The following is a 27,340-nucleotide window of genomic DNA, read 5'->3' as shown; positions in this document are numbered from 1 at the left end:
TTTGCTATCACTATAGGTGCCACAGGATCCAAGTTCCTTTCATTTTCTTTTTGCGGTTTTACCCTCTTGACTTTGGACTTCCCAAAGCACTTTTCCTCCCAGACTTCAGATCTTTCTGCTAAAAGCTATGGCTAGGTCACTCCCGGAGCTTTGCTGGTGTGGCAGGAAGGTGTAAGGGAGGGGGGCTGTTCTATAATCTTCTGATTGAAACTCAGTCTTCCGGTGGGCCTGTGTCTTAGGCTGTAATCTTCACAACTGTGTCTCCTCTGGTACGTTTTATTCCCCATTCTTCTTACTCCCTTCCCTGGCTGCCGCATGCCCAATCCATTTCCTTGAAGTTCTGATCTCTGTTGAGTTTTCATGAGTTCACACCCCTTAGATGAGGGAGCGAGCAGAGGGGCTGGAGTGGGAGGATCGCCCTCCTGTTGGTTGGGATGAGGTTCTGCCCTGTCCCTTCTCCTGGACATGGCTTCAGTTATAGATGAGGCTCTCAGTGTATCATTGCAGTGCATGATGCTTTAGTAGCATCCCTTTCAGGTTAAAAAAAAAAAAAACAAAAAAAAAAAAACTTAGCTGCATCTCTCTCAATGTGTCTGCCTCTTCACAGTTTGGGATGGCACTTTGCCTGTCACCTCAATTCTCTTACAAATGCAATAAAAGTCTTTAATTTTCAGTTTGCTCAGCTTTTTCTTGTGGCGGGGATAAGAGTGACAACTTGCAAGCTCTTCACATGTCGGTGCTGAAGCCTGAAGCCCAGTGCCTTGATTTTAATGCATTATTTTGTATAACTTCCCATGTTATTAGTCAGATGTCTATTTTTTCTACTTCTGAATTTCTGGTTGTGTTCTGGGTAGTTGAGCTTGACAGATAATCAGAAACACTGGGGAACATTTAGCAATCAATACAATATAGGCAACCTTCTGGAACTGATGTCAGCAGATGACTGATAGTCATAAGGCAAATTCGGAAATCTCTGAATTCGGCCAGCATAATTAAATTTGAAACATAGATGCTCTGACAGTTCACTGTGTTCCTGCTAACTGAATGTTAAAAGGGGGACTTTGAAAGCATATAAACATGAATCAAAATGAATTATGAGAGTTTGGTATAATATTGCTGTATTTACATCATTTTAAAATAACTTGTGGAAAATAGGAAAATTCAAGAAAAACCAAGTTTTTAATCCTATGCACTTAATTTATTCAATTAGCTTACCTAATATTCCACTCCCCCAACCCCCCACCAAACACACACATTAACTGCCTTGATTGTATTTTTGGCAAAAAATGTTATGTATGAAATCTGGCCAATTATTTCATTCTTTCCCCATAAGCAAAATCAAAATTATATTTTAAGATTGAAAGTAAGAACTTCATACGGTAATGTTACTAACCTTAATTTAGCATCTATATACACTGTTAAATTAGCACTATGTTAAAAGCTCATGGCTACAGACTAAAGTTTATTTGCAATCATGATGAATGTGAAAGTACATACATGAAAATGTATATGAATATTCAGAGACTCTAGAGAATCAGTAACACAGCCTCAAGCTATGAGGATCAGTTACTATTCCAAATCTGGGTTAAGTGCCCCTTTCATGTTACCAGAGAGCACCCTGCATATTCCCAGAACACAACATATCATAATATATGTTATATATATTGTTTACCCTCCTATCTCCTCAGACAGACTGTAACCTCTGCGAAGAGTAGGAATTATATCTTTCTTGTTTACCTTGTATCTGAAAGGTGTAGCATAGTGCCTGGAACATATTTTTGCATTAAATGAATGAATAAATATAGTTTATGAAGCAAGTACACCTATTTGTTGAGGTACAGAAACAGAAATGAGTGCCTATATTTGTGTGTGCTTGGAGTTAAATACATAAATACATAAAAATAGCCTAACTCAGGGGCGCCTGGGTGGCTCAGTCGGTTAAGCGTCCGACTTCAGCTCAGGTCATGATCTTGTGGTCCGTGAGCTCGAGCCCCGCGTTGGGCTCTGTGCTGACAGCTCAGAGCCTGGAGCCTGTTTCGGATTCTGTGTCTCCCTCTCTCTCTGACCCTCCCCCGTTCATGCTCTGTCTCTCTCTGTCTCAAAAATAAATAAATGTTAAAAAAAAATTAAAAAAAATAGCCTAATGCCAGCTATTTTTTCCAGAATTCAATTTCCAAGGAAATGGATGCCTTGTAATATTTAAGATCAGAGAGTATGTATGATCATTGCAACAGAGTTTTTATAGAAACATTTTTGTGTTCAATAACCTCATTCAAAATATTGTATATATAATAGTGTGTATATGGAATATAGAGAATATGTAGTACATAATGTGGAGATATATATGTATATATACATATTACACATATATAATGTTACAGTTAGTTAAGCTTTAGAAAGTTATTAAGCTAAGCACCAGGTAAAGACTATTGTCTGGAACAGGTAGGAAAGTGGACAAAATACACTGAAAGCCTCCACCTCCCAACTTTCCTTTGACAATTTTGGTGTAAGACATCCAAGGACATGATGGCCTTGGTACCAAAGACTTAGGCTTCCTCCTTCTTATTTCTTTTCCATTTTTAAGGTGTTGCCCATATTCTGGAGGTTCAAGAGGGCTTGCCAACACCTGATCTGCATTTCAGCAAACAAAAGGGGAAAGGAGGAGAGCCACATCCACTCACTTTAAGGGCAAGTTTCTGAGCCTAAGGCTACAAATGGAAAATTATACTTAATTTTTGCTCCTATGTCTTTGAGAACTAGTCACACGACTACATCGAGCAATAAGAGAGGCAAAGAAAGGTAATCCTGATTGGGAGTCCACTGGTAGACTCAAGATTTCTAGTATTCTGTAAGTTATTAAAAGACAATTAATCATCTAACAAATGTACACTTGGGACTATCCAGAAATTTTCCTATGAAAATTTAGGAAAGGAAGAAAGGAATGTTTTATATTGACCCTCTAACGTGCCCAACTACCTGATAAATACATCTAAACTGAACAGACACACACTGGCCTCCGGCTACTCATGCCAATGTAATGGCTGTGCAAATGCAGCTTAAGACAGCCCCAAGGCCCACTTCTAAACAGTGCAGTCCCATTAAGTAGAGACTTCACAGCTACCAGTATTCGATGCACATTCTGTCTTTTAACTACTCTTCTTCCATTCTCTTTGTGGGCTGTCCTTCACCACTGATCACTTAATCGTTCACATTCCACAAAGCAACACGCTGCTTTTCTAGTCTTCTTATGTTACTGCTTTCTCTTGACAGTATCGTTTATTCCCATTTCCTAACCTCCTTCCATATCATGAAGATCTTCAAGGATATATCTCATGAGCTCCAGTCCCAAATATCTGAACATCTCCTGAATGTTCAGATTTACTGAATCTCCTATGCGACATTCATTTCCTCATTAAAGATGTATTCAGTCTCCTACATACCTGTCACTTTGTTAGACATGCCTATATAAAAACATGAATGAAATGCTCAAGGAGAATATAATCTACCAGAAGATGCAGATAATTGTAGACATGTTACACAGATAGTATAGCAAATGCTGGAAAAGTATAGGGTCTTCTAAGACTCCCTATGGATATCTATTCACATTTTGGAGTAAGAGGAGGTTTCCAGGAAGAATCAAGACATAAAAGGAGATTTGTAAAGTCTGGGAAATATGTTTATTGAAGGAAAAACATGGTACTAGGTCTGATGTAGGTCAACATAGCAAAAGGGGGCTAATAGAGTGGGTTAGGCTAGGGAGGCCTCACAAAGATGTAGTCATGGTAAAAGTTTCTGTCAGTGGTTGCATTGTAAAGCCACAGAAAGGGCTCATGCAGGAGAGGGTTATATAACTAAATTTGAGCTTCAGAAAGATCACTCTTGCTGTACTGCGTAGAATGGAACAGAGGAAGGTAAGATTAGGGACAGGGAGAGCAGAGAAAACTTTTATAGTAATCCGACACAAAGGAGTCCCACAGAAATCTCAAATTTTAAACTGTCACAACTGAACCAAAACCTACGATGTCTTCCATAATTCTCTATTGTAGGGGAGAACAGTACATTTATCTAGTCATTTAGTTGGAAATCTAGGGGTATTCTGCAATGCCTGCATTTCTCAAACCCTTCAGACTCACCAGGTCCTGCATATTCTCCCTCCCTAGTGTCGACATCTCAAGTCTGTAACTCCCTCTCCACCAATATCCATTGTCCTATTTTACGCTTTTATTATTTCTCACCCAGCTGATGTCAATTACCTCTTAATAATCACCCTGTTATCATTCATGCCATTTCAGTCTTTTTATCTGATATTCCGTATAAGACTCTTCGCCAAGCTCAAATATATCGATCTTACTCCTTTGCTAAAACACGCTTCAAGCAGTTTCCATGGCTTTAGCATGGGATGTAAGGCTGTAGAGGAACTGGCCTCCATCTGTCTAACTATCGTTACAAATAAATGAATCCCACGCCTAAGGCACACCCATCAATAATTGGTTGTTCTCTATAAGCTTCATGTTGCTTTTGGTAACTATGTACCCTCTGCTTAGAATATGTCCTTTTCCAGCATACTAATTTGCAAGGCTTGACTTGATTCTTCTTCCCTTTGGGATTCTCTGAAGTCTTCTTCTTCAGATATAATTGTTTCTTCTTTTTGCTCTTACCTTATTTTAATATACTTCTCTCTTGGCACCCATAATTCTTTACTTCTCTTTCACTCCTCCACACTCTGAGCGGCTTGTGGGCATGTGGCTCATTGTGTCTTTTGAAAATGCTGCCACCTAACTCAGATTCTGGCAACAGTGAATACTCATTATCTGTTGGTTCACTGATTGAAAGAACTAATTTTAAAAACTGAACAGTAACAGCGGTGGACCATATTTGTAATTCTATACGAAGGAAAATACAAGTTAAGAATTTAGTAAGCTTTAAAATAAAGTAAGTTTAATCAGAACATTGTAATATATATGTGATGTAAAGATAGTATAAATCTGTTGCACACAAGTCTCATATTCTTATATTACTCCAGATACGACAATAAAATGTGTCACTTAGAAGCACCTACTGTAAGTACTATCATCATACTCATTTGCTGTTGAGGAAACTGAGGCTAAGTGAGTTAACTACCTTACTGAAGTTCATACTGTTACCAAGTAGGGGAAGTGGGATACAAAACTAGTAGTCAATCTCAAAAACCCATACTACTACATTACCCTGCCTAATCTATAAATAGAATCCTCTTTCAAAGTCAGTTGTATGACCATATCATGTATTTTTCAAGATCATGAATTCTAACCCTTGCATTTTACTGCTAAAGCCCCTAATATCTTAAGAAATTTTAAAGTTATATCATGCATTAAAGTATTTACATTGCTTGAGCAGTGGCTATGCACAGAGAAATGTGCACTAAAATCAGGCAAGAGTTTGGATTCTGCTTCTGCCAGAGCAGTTAGGTGACTTTCCTAAGCTTCAGTCCCTCCCCCAATCTGCAAAATGGAAATGGTATTTTTAATGGATTTGGGAGGATTGTAGAAGCATCATATATGCCTGGTACACAGAATTGCTCAACAAATATTAGATTCTCCCTTTTTGCTCTCTCTCTCAGCCTCAGTGACTTTATCTCTAAAATGGGAATTATATATTTTATATGCCTGAACATTAAATGATATAAGCGAATGTCCCTTTTAGAACCCGTAAGACAAAGGGTACTAGCTTCCCTGTTATTTCGGAGTTTATTAAGGCCCCCAAAGTTTGGATAAAGCTAAGAATCTAAACCAAGGATGCAAGAGTCCCATCTAGTGGTGGTTTAAGTAAAATCAAAAGACACAGGATTACACTGCTTAAATGGATCCCTAGAAAGCCTTGGGCTATTTTACTTTAGTTATTCATTTCCTATCTTGAGAAACCATGGGGCTTACAAGAGAAAGGAAAGCTTTGAACTGGATTACCCTCCATTCTTCCATTGTTCCAAGAAAGCCCTCAGGTCTTTTCAGAGTGGATCCACAAATTTCTGGTCTTGTTAACCTATCATTTTCATGACTGAACTACTTTCTTCCTAGATTTCTAAAAGGTTATGATTCAGCACTTTGATTAGGCATATTTTGATAGCCTTTTGTTGTCACATGGGTTTAGAAGTGTCATGATGACTTAAGACCAATGTCTTGTAAGAATTGCCCATCAACCATAATTTATTATATTTGAGAGGTGACTTATAAGAAACCTAGCATGGTTCACATCTAAGCTCAAATAATAACAGGAAAGAGGTAGACGTTCTGGATGAAAGTAAGGCTGGATGTAAAAATGGTTGAATACAGCCGGTCAGGAGGAGCACTGTGAGATCCCTGAACCTCTATTTCATTACTTAAGAAATAAGAATCTAGTCTGGTGTTACTATAAATGTCACAGTAATTATTTTGGACAGCACAATTCATATGTCTATGTTTCCCCAAATTCATATGTTGAAATCTAATCCCCAGTGTTAGGGAGGTGGAGCCTTTAGGAGGTGATTTGGTCATATAGGTGGAGCCCTCATGAATGGGACTACTGCCCTTCTAAGAAGAGGCCAGAAAGCTAACTCTCTTTCAGCCATGTGAGGACATAATGAGAGATCAACAGTCCACACCTGAGGAGAGGCCCTCACCAGAACCCCATCATGCTAGCATCCGGATCCCAGACTTCCAGTCTCCCAAACCGTGTGAGATAAATTTCTCTTGTCTACAAGCCACGCAGTCTATGTACTTCATTGAAGCAGCCTGAATTAAAACAGTAATATTCAGATTTCATGAGTTTAAAAAAATAATATATCCAGTATGATGACAATAAGACAATGAAAGAACAGGAGACTGCATAAAACACCATCTGTATAAACTTTCCATTGTTTTCAAATCCTTTTACTATTTCAGCTTTGTAATTGCATTGCCATAAAATGCAGAGTGACTGTTCAAATGTTAATAGTTTTGGTGACTTCTTATAGCTCCCTGAGGTGATTTAGCTGGGAGATAGTATGTTATTTGTGATGAATAATACATTATTAAAAAAAAATTTTATCACAAAAAAGTCGCCCAAGTGGAAATCATTTCCTTGAAAGACCAGGATTTTTGAAAATAAATAATAGCTTTTTTTTTTTGGCAGTTTAAAAACTAAGGATAAGTATGCAGTCAAAATTTTGCTCTAGTGAAACTAAATATTTAATGACCTAAACCTGTATGAACAGTGAAATACTCAGACTATAAAAGACATTATTTTCCATTTTGTTATTGCAAAGCTTAAAAGGAAGAAAACAAAAATTATATTTACAAAAAAATTGAAGCAAAACGCCCCCCTTTTGAAACACCTGAATTCTCCCTCATATATGCTATAAGGGTATCAGCTTTCACGGATGAGTTCCAAAACAAAGTAAATTATAGAGAAATGACTTTATAGACTGCAGTCAAAAGCAGTAATCAAATTCTTCACCTAGGACTAAACAGAAGTTTCTAATGACTACAGTGATGTTATTTCATGGAGCTATACTTTTAAAGACCTGGGTTAACCCAGTTAATTCTGCTTAAAAACGCAGAATATGACACCTGGAAGGATTGAACTTTGAAAAGCCATTTAATATATTAGATGCTGAACCATAATCAGATTGCATCAACTTTGGGGCAAGGAATAGGGCAAGCGAGGAATCTGAAATACCTTAATAAGTAACTACTGATACTAACAGCTAACTAGCAAACTCAAATCTGAAGGTTCACCTCAAGTTCTGATCTATGTTTAGTAAGCCTGACTCTCAAACAGAAATTAGCCCTGTATGAAGAAATCACCCAGGATATTTCTGACTTCAGGCTCTAAAAGAAAAAGGGAAAAAAAGGAAAAAAGTAGTTTCACAGCATAACAGTGCCATAGAAAATGTGAAAGCATTGGAATCAAAGAGCTGTAAGGTCAAATTCTTTGTTACTGACCTGCTGTCTGATAATGAAATAGTCACTTATATCTCCAGGTTTCAATGTTCTTGTCTGAAAAGGGGGATAATTACTTTCCTAACTGGAGTTCTGGTTTTTGTTTTCTTTTCAGAATTAAATAATGAGCAAATCTGAAGTGTCTAAGAGAGTATATGAGGACCAGAAGGTGCACAATAAATGCTATTGTATTTTTTTCCTCATTATCATTATGATTATCATAATAATATCATATATATCATATATATCATAATGATATATCATTATCATTATGATTACACAGATTTCGGTATAGACAATGGGACAGGATAACCTGCCCTCATTATTTGAATGGTTATAACTCTATTGAAGTGATACTTGTACCACTCGACAAAATCATAGGATACACTTTTAACTCTTTTCCCGTGCCCTTACTAATAAGTCATTCTCATCAATCAAGCTTAACCAGGCCACCTATATTCCCGAAACAGCTTCTAAATCTGCCTCCAGACTAGAACTAGCAAGGCTTTCTAATTTTCCTTGCCATGGTTTATTAATGTATTTTGCCTCAGTCACTTTCCTAATTGGCAGTGGCTGACTGGGATGCATCGCCGACAGCGGGAAGGAGGGCGGCTGGTGGGCTGGCAGCTTGCTGATTAGCATGTGCTGCCTTGTGCCAAAGTCAATTCTGGGATGCCAGGTGTGCCTCCTGTTAGCACTCTGCAGCCCAAGCCTTGTGGAAGACGGGGATCTGGAATGCGTGTTGCAGAGACTGCTTCTGCCCTGCACGGGCTTTCCTTTTGTTGGTTTCAATTCCTGTTACCACCCAGGCATTCTACTCCCTTGGCCAGCTTCTTGCTGCTTTCCATTTAAAACCATGTACGTCTCCTTCTAAGGCTGCTCCAAGTGACTTTCTGAGTTTCTCTTTTTTGCTTTTAATTAAATTTTTTTTCACCTTTATTGAGGTATAAATTGACAGATAAAATCGTAACATATTTAAAGTGTACCATGTGATGAATTGCTATACATTGTCAAATCCCCACCATAGTTAATTAATAGACCCATCACCTCACATATTTACCTTTCCCCCCCTTCTTTTGGCAAAAACATTTGAGTTCTAGTCCCTTAGAAAGTTTCAATACAATACAGTATTATCAACCACAGTTACCATGCTATACATTAGATCTTCAAACCTCATTCTTCTTATAACTGAAAGTTTGTGCCCTTTTACCAGCCTTTTCCTATTTTCCTCACCCTCCAGCCCTTGCCAGGCACCATTCCACTGTTTCTGTGAGTTCAACTGTCTCTCTCTTTGCTTTTGATTTTTTGTCCAGTTCTTACGGAATGCTTTTTCCTATCTCTTTGTGGCTTAATCATAGGCTGCAAATTCCTATGTCCATAGGAACTAGACAGGGAAAATACATAGGGAAGGTGGGCAACAGTGAGGAGTAGTAGGGGCTGTGGCAGACCAGAGACTGCATGTCCAAAGGGGTTGTTGCTACTCAGTTCCCGTTCAGTGTGCCATGCAAGAATACGAGTCCCTGTTTTACCAAATTTTCAGATTTTTTACAATCACCCTTTTTTAAACAATGGAAACGACTAGCATCTACACATATACATATGTTCCCATAATTATATATGCATACATTAAGATAATAAAAGATATATTATATGTAAAATCTGTCTATCTATTTGCCATCTATCTACTATCTTTTTTATCCTATGTAACTCTACGGTATTCAGCAGCCGGTTCAGATAAAGTGAAAGAAATGGTCTTGTATATGAATATGGGAAGTAGTTGAAACTGCAGAACCGGAGATTATAAACTCTAGCTAAAAGAACTTGAATTCAAGAAAGAAACACACACACACACACACACACACACACACACACACACCCCACTTGGATTCACAGAACATTCTACAGTATCCTTGGTTCTCAGGAAATAATCAAAGTTGCTCTTTGTTAAATATATAAAGCAATAAAAGTATCCGTTTACTTTAAGACTTAAGAAACCCTGTGCACATACTGTTTCATGGATCCTCTCAGCACCTCTATGAGGTAGATGACACACATTTTACATCCATTTACAGTGGAGAAAATCGTGTTTAGAGAGGTTACACACTTGTTTAATCTAGAAGTGGAGACAGGACCTGACAGGAGACAGAAGCTAAGCTCTCTTTGCTCCTGGTGTAGTATTTTTTCGAACATGTAGTAAGCACTCAAGAGTATTAGCTGCTTTATAATTAAAGAAAAAGATTTATATTCCTTATTTCAGATCACAATTCTCTATTCACTGAACACCAGACACCTCATAATTAAGGAACTTTCTGCCAGATAGATGACTGGTCTCCCCAAAGTTTTAGTGGAATGTTCTTCTTATGTACCAATTTTATGACCACCTACAGTATGTAGCTCATATGTTCACATACCAGGTGCACAGAGCCCATTTTGTGTATAGCTTTTTAGAACTAAAGGAAGGAACAGGTTTTTCACTAACCAATTCCACTGTAAACAAGATGTTTCTAATATTAAATAACTTGCTGGACATGCTGCTGAGGGGAAAGGAATGCCCCAGAGTAGGACTAAATGTTGAGAGAATCAGACAATGATGAGGGAAACAGGATAAAGGGAAGGTAAGAATGGGGAAGGGAGGAAGAAGACTAGAGACAACATTGATAAAAGTATGCAGAAAGCAGGTATATTGATAACTCAAAATGAAAATCTAATAATTAGATATTTAACATTTTGTTTTTTATGTTTTTTTAATGTTCACTTATTTACTTGGGAGAGAGAGGGAGAGAGAGAGAGAGAGAGAGAGAGAGAGAGAGAGAGAGAGAGAATCCAAAGCAGGCTCCATGCTGCCAGCACAGAGCCTGACATGGGGCTTGAACTCACGAACCATGAGATCATGATCTGAGCCAAAATCAAGAGTCAGATGTTTAAACAAATGAGCCACTCAGGCGCCCCAGGGTGGCATTTTGTTCTTGTTGTTTGTTTGTTTGTTTGTTTTTACTATGCCACATTAGCTTGTCCTTCTAGGCAATGGAAACTGAGATCAGCCACAAGACCAGTCAACCACACCCATGTGACAGAGCCCCAACAAAGACTCTGGACATTCAAGTGTAGGTGAGCCTTCCTGGTGGGCAACGTTCTGTATGTATAGTCACATATCAATGCCAGGAAAGCAATGCTGCCCATGTTCCATGTGGAAAGGACAAAGCTCTGCATCTGAACTTTGCCCAGACTCTATGCGTTTCTTCCCCTGGCTGATTTTAGTCTGTACCTTTTCCCTGTAATAAGCCATAACCGTGAGTATAACAGCGTTCAGTGTATTTTATAAGTTCTAGCGGGTTATCAAACTTGAGGCTAGTCTTGGGAACCCCTTGACCTTACAGTTAGTGTCAGAGTGATTGTAGCCCTCTGCACTGTGTTCCTTCTAAACATAATTAGCTGATCAATTGCAATGGATAATTTTTATTAATTGCTTTCCCAATAGCCATTCAATCTTCTTTTGGAAGTAGCCCTCTGACTTCAAAATTTAAAGAATTAAGAAACTACCTTGTAGTTTATATGATTTTAGTTTTGCCAGTCTACCTCTTTTTGAACTCACAAATGTATATGCTTGTCTGTCTACCTATATCTACCATCTACCTATTTAAAATCAGTTTTCATTTACTTATTGTCTTAATTCAACTTATTTCCTATCCATTTAGAAAGAAACAAAAATAACTGCACTCCTTAAATTTAAATTCCAGAGGGGGAGACAAATTACATAAAAAATATTTTTCTGTAACATACCAAAAGATGATATATGCAATGGAGAAAAAAAGTAGAGTAGGCTGGAGGAACAGAAATAGGATTGGGAAGTTGTTTACAAAGTTCAGGTAGACTGTTAGGTGTTTCTCTTTGAGAAAAAGACAGTTTAGAAAAGCCCTAAGGAAATGGAAGGAATGAGCCACACAGGTATCTGCGGTAAGAGAGGTCTGGGCAGTAAGAAGAGACAAAGCTCATAAGTGAATGAGTGGCATGTTCATGTAATAAGGAGGAGGCCAGTCTGGATGTTAGGCTAAGCGTAGGAGATAGGAAGGGTAGCAGAAGTAGAGCTTGGAAGTGGGGCGAGCTCATACTGAATAAAGACTTACTGACTTCTGAAGGGCCTTTCATTTTTACTCTGACTATATTGGTGAGCCAGTGGGTTTAGAGAACAGGCGTGACATGATCTGACTTACGTTTTGAAAGTATCCCTCTGGCTACCATGTTGGGAACAAAGTCCCACAACAGTGGAAACAAGAAACAGCAAAAAGTCTAGTGCAGTGTTATGGGTTGAATGTTTACATTCTTCCAAAATTCATATGTTGAAGCCTCAATGCTTAGTGTGGCTGTATTTAGGGATGGAGTCTCTAAGGAAGTAACTGATATTAATTGAGGTCATAAGGATGGGGTTCTGATTCAATAGGACTCAATAGGATTAATGTCCTCCCTGTCTTTCCCTTGTCCCCCCTCAACCCCATGTGAAGGCCAGGTGAGGACATATGAAAAGGTAGCCATCTGTAAGCCAGAAAGAAAACTCTCACCAGAAGCCAACCCTGCTGGGCCTTGATGATGGATATTTAGCCTCCAGGATTGTGACAAAATAAATTTCTGTTGTTCAAGCCTCCCAGTCTGTGGCATTATGTTGTGGCATCCCAAGCAGACTAAGACATTCAGTGACCAAGGAGAGATATGATGGTGGTTCAGTCTAGGGTATAAGCAAGGTTATAGGTTTTAAGGAGAGGAGGAATGAAAGTTCAATTTTGTGCATAGTGAGTTTGAGATGTATACTGAAAATCCAAGGGGAGATGTAAGGAAGACAGTTGGAGGGAGGAGGTCTGGACAGAGATATAAATTTGGTAATTATCCCATCAAAATTGTAGCATACCATGATAAAGGATGAAGTTACCCAAAGTAGAAAATATAGAGAAGAGAATGGCTAAATATTGATCCCTCGAGCCCTCTGATATCTAAGTGGTCTGGAAAAGAGTATGGAGCAAAGTAGACTCAGAAAGCATGAAAAGTAAGGGACAGCTCAAGACCATATGCCTATCTTGGAAACCAAATGAAGAAATTCTTTCCAACAAATGTCTTCTCATTTAGTGGGAAGAAAGTACCCTTTCAAGGCTGCTATTAGATCAAGTAAATTGATCTGAGAATTGGCCACTGGATTTAGCAATGATGAGGATTTCGACAGGAATAGTTTTGGTGAAACAGTAAAGACAAGCTTGAGTTGAGTGGGTATGAGAGATCATGGGAGAAGAAAAATGGAAGATATTAAATAAACATTTAATATTTAATTAACATGTTGAAAATAAACATTTAATATTTAATTAAATGTTTAAAATAAACATTTAATATTTAATTAAATAAACTTCCAAGTAAAACTACTGAAAAGAAGAGAAATGAAATGAGGTGGCAGAGAGAGGGTTAGTAGAGTCATGGGAATTTGGTTTGAGGATGAGGTAAATAACATGTTATTTGTATTTCTGTTGAGATTATAAAGGATCACAGACACTGCTGATGTTAGAGAGAATGGGCAGGTATTGTTGGAATAATGTCCTTGAAGCAGCTGAGAAGGGATGAGTTATAGTGCACGGGTGAAAGGGTCAGCATTGTATAGAAACATAGTCAAGCAGAGTTTGTGAGTGTAGGCGCTTGAATAGATGAGGCTTTGGGATTCTAGGGAGGTTCTTTCCAATTGCTTCAGTTTTCTCAGTGAAGTAGAAATCAAGGTCATCATCACAGAGCTAAGTGAGATATAAATGTGATACAAACAGCAGTGTGAGGATGTGTGAGGAATTACTTTTTCTAATAGGAACCCACAATTCTTCTTTCCTGTAGGAACTAGTCCTTCTCCATTTGCACAGTGGATCTGACAATACCCACTGGTTCAAAGGGTGGCTTGTAACCCAAGTCCCGCTAATAATTGTGTACCTGCCCGCGATTATGCATTAGGACAAGAATGTGAACTGTGTTAAACCAATGAGACTCAGTTATGGAATTTTGAGATGGAATGCACATCTAAGATGTGTTTTTTGTCTACACTTACACAAGCTCATGGTTAATTACAAACGAAGTTAACTAAGGGGTATAAGCCAGCTTGACTTGTGTTTCACGTCACTGTAATTAAAAGAGCCTTGACTAAAATTGAATACACACTAGCATATATGAAAGATTCTGAAATTCCCTTCAGACAAACAAAACACTGATGATATGATGTCAAAGAAGCTGGATTCCTGCCCAGATCTGTCTTCCCCAGAGGTTTACGGAGTTCGTAACTCTCGAAATATGCCACTTGGGAAGTGATTACTGCTACTAAAACTAAAGCAAGATCTGACCATCCTTTATGTATATCCTGACAAGAAGGAGAGAATTAAGTCATAGATAATAAATAGTAACAATAATGCAAATAATTGCATAGCACTTATTATGTGCCAGAATTGTTCTAAGTGTTCCATGTGTGCACAAATATGTGTATGTGTGTTTATTCTTTAACTATGTCATGATGGAGTTTTCATAATCCTAATTTTACAGAGGGGTGAAACTAAGGTGCAAAGAAATTGAAAAAAAATAAACTGGCCAGAAGTGACCTAAATTGATAGTAACAGAACCAGATTTTGAACCAAGAAACCATGGTTCCAGAATATGTGCTCTTAATAATTTTACGGCCTTTATAGCAAACTACTATATTTTTCTTATGGTAGCAGAAACTGCTAGCTACCAATCCAATATTTAGCCAGAGTATAATATTTGAACACTGAATTTATTCCACATGGCAATTTCTCAGATTCTCAGTTATGAGACCTAGTTGGGCTAATGATATATAAATAGAGATTATTGGGTGGGACTACTGGGAAACCTTATGAAGAGGTCTTTTGCCCTTTTTGGTTATTTCTTCCTGTTTCCTGGATATGAATGTGATGGCTGTAGCACCAACAGCCTTTTTGGCCCATGAAGCAAAACTCCATGCTAAGGATATCAAAGAAGAAAGACAGAAAGAAACTGAGTCCCTGATGCCCATAGTATGGCCATACTTGCCTTGGACCATCTACTTGTAGACTTTTATATGGGAAAAAAAAAGACCCTCATATATTCAGTCACTATATTTTGGATTCCCTGGTATATACAGTCAAACTGAATCATAGAAATCTGTAGAACTAAGAAGAAAAATGAGCAATCCAAATATATCTTGTTTGGAATTTTAATTATTTCCTAATTCATCATATAAGACAAGCAGCTAAGGCCCTTGTATATACCATGAATGAAGCATGAAATATAAAGCATTTGACCTCCCTGTACTTTTTTACCCGACAAACTTACACCCTAACAGATGTTTGTTATTGGATTTTAGTTTTTAATAGAGAAAGCCCTCTTTTCCATGCTGAATATAATATTAAGACAAAAATACCAATATATATTTCTTATATATAATCTTATTCATATATTCATATGTTCATATATAAACTTTTATATAAACTTAGTCATATAGGCATAAACTTATCAATAAATCTGAAAAGTGATTTGAATTCAAATATAAAGGTAATAATTGACCAATCTGTTATGATTATTTTTCATTTATATAAAGTTCTGAAGGATGTTAAGCAACTGAAAGGACCAGGGCCACAATTTCACAAAATAAAGAAATGTATAGATATGTTTATACAAACACAAAACGAGGTTGGTATGTTGCAAATGTACTGTCTACTCACAGGAGCTTTGAAAGCACAAAGCCTGAGATATAGGGTTAAAATCACCCAAGTGCTTTCTTATTCTATTGGCAACAGGGGGCAGTTACCTCATCAGGAAGGGAGCTGTGTTTGATTTTTATTAAGGTACATCCCCCAAAGATCTAGAACAGTGCTGATAAATAGATGCTCAGTAAGTATTTTGCTGGTGTTGAATGAATTGGGCATGAACACTCAGAGAAATATCAAAGAAGGCTTTTGTCATCGCAAGATACACGGGCAGTTCCTTTGAAAAAAGATCTTTGAAAAATATCAAGCTGGCTCTACAGTCACAAAATGAATGCAATAGACAAAAACCTGAACAGATAAAGCCCAATATAATGGAACAAAGTCTCTAATACCAAGGGATACATATTATACTTTCTTTTTTTTTAACATTTATTTATTATTGAAAGACAGAGACAGACAGAGCATGAGCATGGGGGGGGGGCGGCGCAGAGAGAGGGGGAGACACAGAATCTGAAGTGGGCTCCAGGCTCTGAGCCATCAGCACAGAGCCCAACGCGGGACTCGAACTCGCCGTGAGATCATGACCTGAGCAGAAGTCAGAAGATGCTTTACTGACTGAGCCACCTAGGCGCCCCCATATTGTAATTTTTATTCCTATGCCTACTATCTTGTTTGCTCTATTTTTTTTTCTTTTCTTTTTTGTTTTAATGTTTATTTATTTGGTGGGGGGGGGGGGTGGGGGGGGCACAGAGGGAGACACAGATCTGAATCAGGCTCCAGACTCTGTTCTTATTCTATTCATAGCATGAAGCCAGATCTCAAAGGTTGAAAAATTTGACTTCTGTCTCTCAGGGCATATTAATTTCTCAACTGTGATAGTTTTTAACCTGAATGGGTTATCCATCACAGAAGGCCTTACAAGCATGAGGAGGGCAGATGATTTAATGATCTCTCACTAGCTTGTAAACCGGACTATGATTTCAGAGACAGAGATCTGAAGAGGTTAGAGTTTGGCTTAGGTATCTGCTCTGTATCAGTCAGATGATGATGTTCAGATACAGATAGAGGCAGAAAACAGGCAATGGTGGAATGAAGGTGGAATAGGTTGGCTACGCAGCTTTCAAGTTCCACTGAGGCAAGACATCAGATTTTTGTTTATCTTCTACTTGTGCACACGCACATATCACATACACTCACACAGGATTACATTTATTACAAAACTTTACACAGAATAATTTGTAGAGATAATACTAAAAATGTTCTTACCACCTAATGGTTTTAATTGATACGAACATCTGACTTTTGGATGGATCCCTACATCTTCAGTGTAAATAATTCACATAAAGTGTACACATTCAAATATAGCCTGGATTCTTAATTTTATACATGTTAACTTTTACAACCAATCGTTAAAAGCTTTGGTACATTTGTTATACTCCAACCTAGCAGCCTTGACTCTAACACATTCCATTGATTCAAAGTTAAATATTTATTCATGTATATATCTCTCCTGTATATTTAATTAGAGTCCTGTTGGCCTCTTTTAATGTATACATCTATGTCATTTATACTATGAAATCTGTCTTTATTTGCCTCAATTTATTTTCTTCACAACCTCTATTAAACAAGTACTTCATCATTCTATTTTATCTGACACATATTTACATATAAATTTAGATCCTTCTGGAATATTAATTCAGTAACAATTATGTAATTTTATCCTAAATTTTTTTCTGTATTACTTATGCTCTGAAAATCATGCACCTTTATTGTTTAAACTATCTGAATGGAAGTTTTCTCTTATTTTTTGCCACATCATTTTTTTTTCTGCTTTTGCCTCAAAAATTTGCAATTTTTGAAATAGGTATCTGAGAAGATACTTCTGAGTCTAAATCCTGGGAAATCTTTGATGTGATCATTCCTTGCTGTTTTTTTTTTTTTAATCCGTGACTTTTAAAAAGTATTTTACTAAGGTGAAATTCATATATATATATATGTATATATATATACACACATATATATATACACACATATATATATATATATATAATTAACCATTTTAAAGTATACAATTCAGCGGCATTTATGCATTCACAGTGTTCTGCAAACCACCACCTCTCTCTAGTTTCAAACCCTTTCATTACCCTAGAGGAACATCCTGTTCCTATTAAGGAACAACCAACCCCCCATTTTCCCTGCCTCCATTTACTGGCAACCACTAAATGCCGTCCATCTCTATGGATTTGCCTATTTGGATAATTCTTATGAAAGGAATCATACAAAGACGTTTTGTGGCCACGTTCTTTCACTTAGCACGTTTTTCAAGTTCACCCATGTGGTAGCATGCTATTAGTATTTAGTCACTTTTATCGGTGAATAATGTCCCATTGTTAAGTGTAAAGCACATTTTGGCTATCCATTCACCTTCTGAAGGAAATCTGTGTTGTTTCTACCTTTTGATTATTACAAACGATGCTGCTATAAACATTTGCATACAAGTTTCCATGGGAACATATGTTTTCGCTAATCTTAGGTATATACCTCAAGGTGGAACCATAGGTCATATGGGAAAAAATTCTGTATTGAACTTTTTAAGGAAGTGCCAAACTACTGCCCACTGAGGTTGCATCATTTTACATTCCCACCAGCAATACATAAGGGTTTCTATTTCTCCACAACATCACCAACACTTATTTCTTGTGGTTTTGTTTTGATATTATTATTACCATCCCAATGTGTGTGAAATGTATTTTATTGTGGTTTTGATTTGTATTTCTTTAATGTCCAATGTTGTTTCACAGCATTTCATGTTCTTGTTTGCCATTTGTATACTTTCTTTAGAAAAAAAGTCTATTCAAGTTCTTTGTCCATTTTTTAAGTCTGGTCTTAGGGTTTTTTTTTTTTTTTTTGGAGTCTTAGAGTTCTTTATTAATTCAGGACATTAAATCCTTATCAGATATACAATTTGAAAGTATTTTCTCCCACATGTAAGTTGTCTTTTCACATTCTTGATAATGTTCCTTGAGGCACAAAAATTTTCAAATTTCACGAATCCAATTTATTTATTTTTTCTTTGTCACTCATGCCTTTGGTGTCAAATCTAAGAATCCATTGCTAGGCCTAAGGTTGTAAAGATGTATCATATGCTTTCTTTCAATAGCTTTATGGTTTTAGATTTTATATTAAAGTTTTATATCCATTTGAGTTCACTGCTGTATCTGGAGTGAGGTAGGAGTCCAACTTCATTTCTTTGTATGTGGTGGTATTTTAGCTGTAGGTACCCTTGCCAAAAGTCCCTAGAGTGGTGTTAATACACTCAATTCACCATGAATGTTTGTTTGTCTCTTGATTTTATTCTATTGATCTATATGTCTATCCTTATGCCACTACCACACTGTTTTGATTAATGTAGCTTTCTTTGTACTGTTTTGAAACTGGGAAATGTGTAGTAGCCAACTTTGTTTTTCTTTTTCCATATTATTTTAATTATTTGGAGCCTCTTATAATTCCCTATGAATTTGAGGATTGCCTTTTGCCATTTCTGTAAAAGAAGGCCATTGGACTTTTGACAGGTATTGAATTGAATCTATAGACCACTTTGGGGATTATTCCCATTTTAACAGTACTGTCTTCTAATCCATGATCATGGCATGTCTTTCCATTTAATTAGGTATTCTTTAATTTCTCTCAGCAAAGTTTTTTTAGTTTTTCAGTGGACAAGTCCTTCACCTACTTGGTTAAATTTATCCCTAGGTATTTTATTATTTTTCAATGCATTGTAAATAGAATCATTGTCTTAATTTCCTTTTGAATGATTACTTGCTGGTGTTGAAAATCAAACCAATTTTTGTGCTATCATATAGCACGTATTAAATGTCAGTCATTGTTCTAAACATTTTACATGCCTTCAAAATACTAAAATGAGTTGCTGTAGCCTGTTAAGATAGAGATGCCTTGTGCTAGCCTGGGTTACAAGGCCTTTGTCATCTAGGCCTCAAACAATACTTCTATCTGTATGTATCTACACTAACACTGAAGAAGTTCACGGCAACTGAACACACTATGTGCTTCCATCCCTTGATGATATGGCACAGTCTACCTTTCTGGTAGGATTCCTGCCTAATTCCATCTGTCTGGGAAACTCCCATCATCCTTCAAGACTTAGCTCAAGTGTTAACTAAACTACTTAACCAGTTCTTTTAGAGAGGATCCTTGCTGCTTTCTTGTAAAAACTTTTATATACCTCTTTTATAATGCCTTAATCTTGTATCACCATTATCTCTTCTGCTTATTCTGTCGCCCTCCGCTATTACTGAGCTAGTTGAATGCAGGGACTATACTTTATATGTATTTAAGCTCTAAGGCCTGGTACAATATCCAACAGAGTGTATCCTCAATAAAACGTTAAATGAACGAGGGGAACAAACACACAAAGGTAATATACTTTGCGCAAAATGTGTTCAGCCTACTTCGATTCATCCAAAAAGCAGTAATTCCCCTGCATCGTTAAAATCAAGAAAATTACTTTATTAAACACACTAGTCGTAGTGAATGAGGGGTCTCTTTCTCTTTCTCTTCTTCCCTTTCTCTGTCTAACCTGAAATACAAAAATCATCTTTGTCCATCTAAAAAGAGAACAAAGCAGAAATAAACATAGAAAACCCAGAAATATGGTACTATTATACTCCAAGTCAAAGCCTCTAAGAATATTCTCTTTATGCTAACATGGAAACAAATGCTGCAAAGCAAAATGAAAAGAAGAGCAAACAGAGAGGGAAGGAAGCAAACAATAAGAGACTCTTAAATACTGAGAACAAACTGAGGGTTGATGGGGGGTGGGGGAGAGGGGAAAGTGGGTGATGGGCATTGAGGAGGGCACCTGTTGGGATGAGCACTGGGTGTTGTATGGAAACCAATTTGACAATAAAAGAAGAGCAAAACAGAAAGAAGACTGAATATACTTCCAGAAAATCTGAGTAGTGTTTACATCTCTTATTAACAGGGTGGCACTGACTCTGTATTTAACTCTCTGAGCCTCAGCTTCCTCACCTCTAAAAGGAGCCAATATGCCCAGCCCCACACACCACAAATTACTGGTGTGAGTATCAAGAGAGATAATGCCTTTGAAAGTTTGCTACAAAACATAATGTGCTGTACAAGAAAGTGTGTAGTTATTCACTCACCGAACACAGTTCTTGCAGGAACAGATTCTCTGTTAAGCCAGAATGACACTTGGGAGAGAATGACAGTCATGATGCAAGGCAGATAAGTCTGAATCACAAAATACCCAATTTTTCTTTTCAAGTGGAAATGAGCTGTCATTACGGTATATTCACCTAGAAGAAAAATTTAAGAAGCTTAAGGAACTGTAATAGTCAATAGTTTGAACATTTTGGAAATGGAACGGATTTGAGAAAGAACAGTCCCTGATTTAAAAAAAAAAAAAAGAATTTATCACATATACGCCATGAAAAGTATAAACCTTTAAATGCCTCTTTAGCATAGCAAGGATTTTTAAAAGTGAATTTTAATATTACCAAGAAACTTGCACTACATGCCTGAGGTACGGCATTTCTCTTTCTCTCCAGGTCATGCTTGTTGACCAAGGGGATACAGGATGCACAAATGCTCTCTGATCATGAATTATCTTACTTGCTCAGGTCTCTTATCCCCACTGATACCAAGTTCCAGTCTCTGCTCTGATTGTTCTAACTCTCCGGCTTTTTAAAGTGCCAGTCTCTGGTCACATCTCCAAAACTGACCCAGTCTTCTGGCCCAAATTTTCCACTTTGACCCTGTCTTCTGATTGTCTCAATGTTGTATGTGTACTCTAATCCACTACCATTATTTCTATCCAGTCCTGAGAGCTATCTTCCTTTCTGGTCTCTGAGGTTACACCTGACAGATATACAATCATTAGTTCAATGTGACTGCTTTTTCTTAGATGAGTGTGGCCCTTAGAAAAGGCATCAGCTTGGGGCACCTGGGTGGCTCAGTCAGTTAAATGTCTGACTTCGGCTCAAGTCATGATCTCATGGTTTGTGAGTTCAAGCCCTGCATCAGGCTCTGTGCTGACAGCTCAGAGCCTGGAGACTGCTTCAGATTCTGTGTCTCCCTCTCTCTCTAGCCCTACTCTGCTCACGCTCTGTCTCTCTCTCTCTCAAAACTGAATAAACAGTAAAAAAATTTTTTTTTTTCTAAGAAAGAAAAGGCATCAGCTTTCCCATGCAGGCCAGTAGTAATTATCCAGAAATCAAGAGTTGAATAGTCATAAATTATCCAAAATAGGAGGAAAATAATTAGAAAACTAGGGAAATTGTAACACTGTTTGAGGGTAAAATTGTCTTGTCTGAAAAGACATGCACTCTTTGAATTGGCAGTATATTTTAGACCACTGTTTCTAAACTTTATGCACACCTCCTTGGAATCTCCTTGGAATCTTGTTAAAATGCAGATCCAGACTTAGTAGGAAGTCAGGTCTGAGACTGTAAATATCTAACAAGCTCCTACAATCTGTGCTGCTAGTTCTTGAGCCCAGGAGCAAAAGTTGTTAAGCAAACTAACGTATTTCCAATGACTTCAACCCATCAATTTTATTATAAACGTGCTTTTTTGCAGGGGGCACCTGGGTGGCTCAGTTGGTTAAGCGTCCAACTTCGGCTCAGGTCATGATCTCACAATTTGTGAGTTCCAGCGCTGTGACGGGCTCTGTGCTGACAGCTCAGAGCCTGGAGCCTGCTTTGGATTCTGTGTCTCCCTTTCTCTCTGCCCCTCCCCCACTCGTGCTCTGTCTCTCTCTGTCTCAAAAATAAATAAACATTAAAAAAAAAAGTTGCTCTTTTTTAGGCTTATTTTACTAACCTGTACTGGATTTAATTGTCTCCTTCCCAATTGATTGGCCCAGCAGATCATATTGATTTAACCTGGAACCATCAGGAGCAACTTGCACTGAATCAGATGCATTGTAAGTCCAAATATAAGTGACCTCTGAAGTGGTATATGCATCTGTAGAAAAAAAAAAAAAATTAAGCACTTTAGTTAAGAACCATCAACAAAGTGCAACATCAAGTTATATATTACATAGAAACACTATTTATTATAAAACTTGATATTTATAGATAATATTTTATAGAGTAAAAAAAAGTCTTTGAAATTTACAACTTTCAATATGAAGAATGTTGAAGCAGATCAAGAGAGAAAATCATGACCGCAGACTATTTTCATTGCAATCACTTTGAGAAGTGAACAGCAAATATCTCTTCAGAGCTTACAAAAATCACTGAGCCCTGAGATGGTTAAAATATCTTCCATAATTCCAATGCAGTAGATGAAGACATTGTAATAAATAGCTTTTAAATACCCAAAGTCCATTTAAATGGCTCGCTTCTAAATAGCAATAGCAATCTCTTACGAAATAACGTTTATAATTCAAAATGATAGCACTCTCTGGACATAAAGGTAACTTATTACCATATGAGAATACTGATGAATTGCATTGTATTTAGTTTAAGGACTGTTTTTGTAGTTAGTTTTGTAAGTTTTTCTTCAAAACCTTTCCCTGGTTAAGAACTAAATGACTTGGCTCTCATGATTCAATGTATTTCATTAGAAGAATGAGAACTAGTTATTGCAGAACATGTAAAATAAATCAGAATGCCATAATCTCATCAAGATATATGTACTCCTTAAAAGATGTTCATTTTAAAATCAATGCACATAGATCTCACTGGACTATACTTTTATAGCATCCCAGTTAATTTATGGACTGGCAATAGACAAAACATATACAGACCCGGTATAACCTTCTGATTTATTTGGCCAAAGATACAGAACTTAGCAGAAGTTAGATGATTCTAGTGCTGGAGGGCAGGCAGCATATCTTGTCTTAGCCTTTCTCTGGCCCCGGAATTTCCCGTGTAGCTGTTATGACCTCTCCATGAAGATAGTCTCTCCGGCAGTTGAATTAACAGATAATTCTTGTTATACTACTGACCTGTTGAAGAACTTCTATGTACTTTTGCTCATGGGAATGTTTTAGAAGCATTAGTTACTCCTGGTTCTTGAGCAAACCTCAGCATTAGAGTTACGTTGTCAATTAGAAGAGAGAAAGGATTAGCTGTCTCCAGCAATATCCCTGCCCCTAGCTCTCTGGGATTCCGGAAAATTCATTTACATGCCATCGACAAGGTTTCTAGTTCGATAACATTGTTCTGGGATGACCCTGCTACCTACGTTGATCCAAGGTCTGAGATCACAAATAAATTCACACTTAAGCATCAGTAACAATAAAGTGAATGTTTATGAGTTTGCATCTTATTTTCTGTGTGGTCTTTAATAGCATACTACAATGTTGCCTGGTTTCTGAGTGTTACTACTAAATGTTAGTATCAGTGAAATACTCTTTTCACTGTTTCCATATTCACCTATATCCATAATTATATTATATTCTGTGAACCAATATTTGAAATAGGATTCTAAATATATGTGTGTGTGTGTATACACATTTAATAGCAGTTATATTCCTATAGTTGGCATATGAATTCTAGTTACTCTAAAGTCTAAGTCTGTATTAATTTCAATTAGTTAATCGCTGATGATTCTGCTATTATGATTAAATAAGTAACATTGGTAATGTGGATAACTAGCAATCCATTTGCAGATCATCAAGTGGCTTGTTTTGTTTTCCCCATGAATATACATCAATAGTTGTGAATATTAATAAATTATGAAGTTTTCTTACGTGTAATCATTCTACTTTTGAATTGTGATGTTTAACATTTAAACATCAATAAGAGAAAATAACACCCTACAAGTGAAGTGACACTTTTGAGGAACTAGTGAGAACCTGAAGGGCAGGGACTCTATCTTGCTCATGTCTACACTGCTTGCACCTGGCACAGAGGCTGTCACCCAGAAAAAGTTCTTGGTTCATTCTTGCTAGATTGATCAATAAACTCGCAATATTTTCTTATGTTATTTAATTTTACAGAAGATGGAAATCTGCATAGGAGCCCAAGAATCTGTTAAAGAAAGTGACTGATACTTCCCATGTGTTTCATGAAAAAGCAATGATAGCATTTCATTAGTCAGACAGGAATATGGTTTTTAGAGACTGGTGAGAGAAGACAAAGCAGAAAGTTACGAAAGACCAGAAAGGCATTCTTGGCCCACAAACACACATGTAAACCAGGAGACCATTGCAGTGTTTATCAGTAAAGTGTAAAAAAGGAGAGAAAGATAGCTTGTTTTACACATTTTACTATAAACTCTATCTCTAAATTGGATTTTCATTAAATAATTACATTTAATTCTGGTAACTAGCCCATTTTTGAGTCCTAATCTGCATTAAACATCAAATGCACCTTGACTCGATTCTGAATATTTGATAACCAGAAAAAAAACCCAAATTATTTTTAATTATTAACTTTTATCCCAGAAGATGATTTACAATCTCCTTTGGACAAATGGACAGAATATATCCAGACTCCCATTCAGGAACTTTTAAATAGCAAGAAAATATATAAAGAGGTAAGGCAACAGAGATAAAGCAAAACAAAAATGAATTCAAAATTGTACATTTATACAAAAGATGCTTCTTTAATTTGAGGACAATGATAAGTTTCCATAAATTCTATCACTTTAGGGGAGACAAGGGGGCTTGTAAGCAAGAGAGGAACAAACAAATGGCTGTTTCTGCCAAAATCTGTTGTGCCAACATTTTAAGGTTTGGGTTGGTTTGTTATACCATGCTCAATGTCCATACTTTTAACACTTATGGATCAGGCACCTACTATCGTCAAGGATCAGTAAAAGAATATACAAATTGTTCATTCAAAGTGTCAGAAAACAAACATGAAGAAAATTAAATCCAAAAGCAATTACTTAGAGAATGCCTAACAATAAACTTTGCGTGTTGTCAGTATCACTTTGAGATGGAGAAAGCCATGTTCTCAAGCATGCAATATTTCACTACTCTGTGGACACACTACAGGGGATTTTTAAATTTCATTTAACATATTTTTAAGCATATTTATTGCATATTCAAAATGGAGACATCAAATCATTTATATTTGGTGCCTTAATGGTACTGACTTGCCCAGTGAAAAATTCCTTCCCTTCTTGAGCCGTTGCTGCATTTTGAATAAATCCTTTCCTTGGTATCAAGCCTTTTCAATTTTCTCTTTAATGCCATTTATGTAATGCAAATGAGGTTTTCTCTGCTGCATCTGCTGTAGTTTTTTCAGCATCATGTTTATGTTGTATAACATGATTGACTATCTTAAATAATTTTGGAAAAAATGCCAGTATTGAAGTGATGGTTTCCATGACAATAACAGAAGGCTTTGTACTTAAAGAAGAGAGTCTCAAAGAAAATTGGGAGCTGACACCTTTTGTCAGAATGAACAGAACAAACGAGATTGAACTTCTCAGTCCACAAGACTGTGGTCATCAAAATAATTAGAGGAGTTTGCATTCATATTAGCTATCTTTCTTCCCTTTTCTTTCACTTGATACAGTCTGTAGGGTAAAGGCACTTATTCAATCATGCATCTTTTTAACCAGGTGAGAGCACTTCATTTCTATTCAAGGGAATGAAAAATCAAAAGGTGCCCTGAATGGACAAAGATGGGGATACCTGAAAGAGCAAGGTAGGTTTCTGAAAAGCTTAGGTAATGGGACAGGCTAACACAAGAGAGAAGCTGTGACAGTCCTCTCCATGAATTTATCCCAAACCTGCCCTAAATGCTTTGTGGGCCTTGGGAGATGATTTGACCTTCCCTCTTTTCAATTATTCCAGCAGAGTGGATGCTTCTGCTTGACATACAAGATATAACCTCAGTGACCCAGAGAATAGCCAAATACACAGAGCCTTTTCTGAAATATTTCATGTACACAGAAGGTGCCTGCATGCAGCAATCCAACTGCATCATCCCCTTCAAATTTATTTTAGGAAATTAAAAAAAATCACTTCCATTTAGTTGAAAAGTAGGAAGATAATTGCACAGATCCAGCTTCTGTGCCTGCCATTTGCAACACGCTGATTATTGCTTTAATAAACAACAGAATCTAACCCTTACAATTCATTCCTAGTTATCAAAAAAAAATTATTTTTGCATTTTTAGTGTGCTGGAACTTGGAAAAGAAGGTAAATGACATGGTCTGGACCTTGACAAGGAGCTACTAGACTACCTTTTCCCATGTATAAAAACACATGATGTTCTTTATCAGCAGTAAAACAAGGGATAATTTAAACACCATGATTAAAATATAATGATATTTGAGAGTACAACAGGGCTAGCAAATTAGTTCCTTGAGGGAAATCAGCAAGTCTTTTACTTCTATATCTTTTTGGGTAAATATTAAGCATTTCACAATACTAGAAGAAAACGCTATAGTTGAGCATTGCAGCAAGCTCTCCTTGATTATACAGACCCAAAATATGTACCTCCATCCCCATACTTACAGCTGCCAAATTTCAGAGGACACGAATGAGCATCCATAGGAAAATCCTCCAAGTGCATTGGACATTCAGCTTGAACTGTAAGCCTAAAAGTGAAAATTTCACTCTTTGTTTAAGTAAATTGGCACGTGACGACAAATCACTCCCTACTGTTGGGAACAGCATCAGTGATGAGGTGGGATCTTCATTAGAGCACTGTATGAGGTTAATTCACATTGAAATGTTTTTGTTCTTTC

General features: G+C 37.0%; 1 protein-coding gene across 1 annotated transcript in view; it reads right to left on the bottom strand.

Moving 5' to 3' along the window:
• GABRA2 (gamma-aminobutyric acid type A receptor subunit alpha2) overlaps window positions 1-27,340 on the bottom strand; it is a 121,945-nt gene that overhangs the window by 21,218 nt on the left and 73,387 nt on the right. Inside the window, exons 6-8 of the mRNA XM_047856131.1 lie at window positions 27,108-27,190; window positions 22,505-22,648; window positions 20,827-20,979 (exon numbers count right to left, since the gene is read on the bottom strand). Coding sequence (XP_047712087.1) covers window positions 20,827-20,979; window positions 22,505-22,648; window positions 27,108-27,190 — 380 coding nt within the window. The remainder of the gene's footprint in view (window positions 1-20,826; window positions 20,980-22,504; window positions 22,649-27,107; window positions 27,191-27,340) is intronic.

The sequence above is a fragment of the Prionailurus viverrinus genome, chromosome B1, assembly GCF_022837055.1.
Source record: "Prionailurus viverrinus isolate Anna chromosome B1, UM_Priviv_1.0, whole genome shotgun sequence".
NCBI lineage: Eukaryota > Metazoa > Chordata > Mammalia > Carnivora > Felidae > Prionailurus > Prionailurus viverrinus.
The sequence above is the reverse complement of the archived record's forward strand: the minus strand, read 5'-3'. Positions and strand labels throughout refer to the sequence as shown.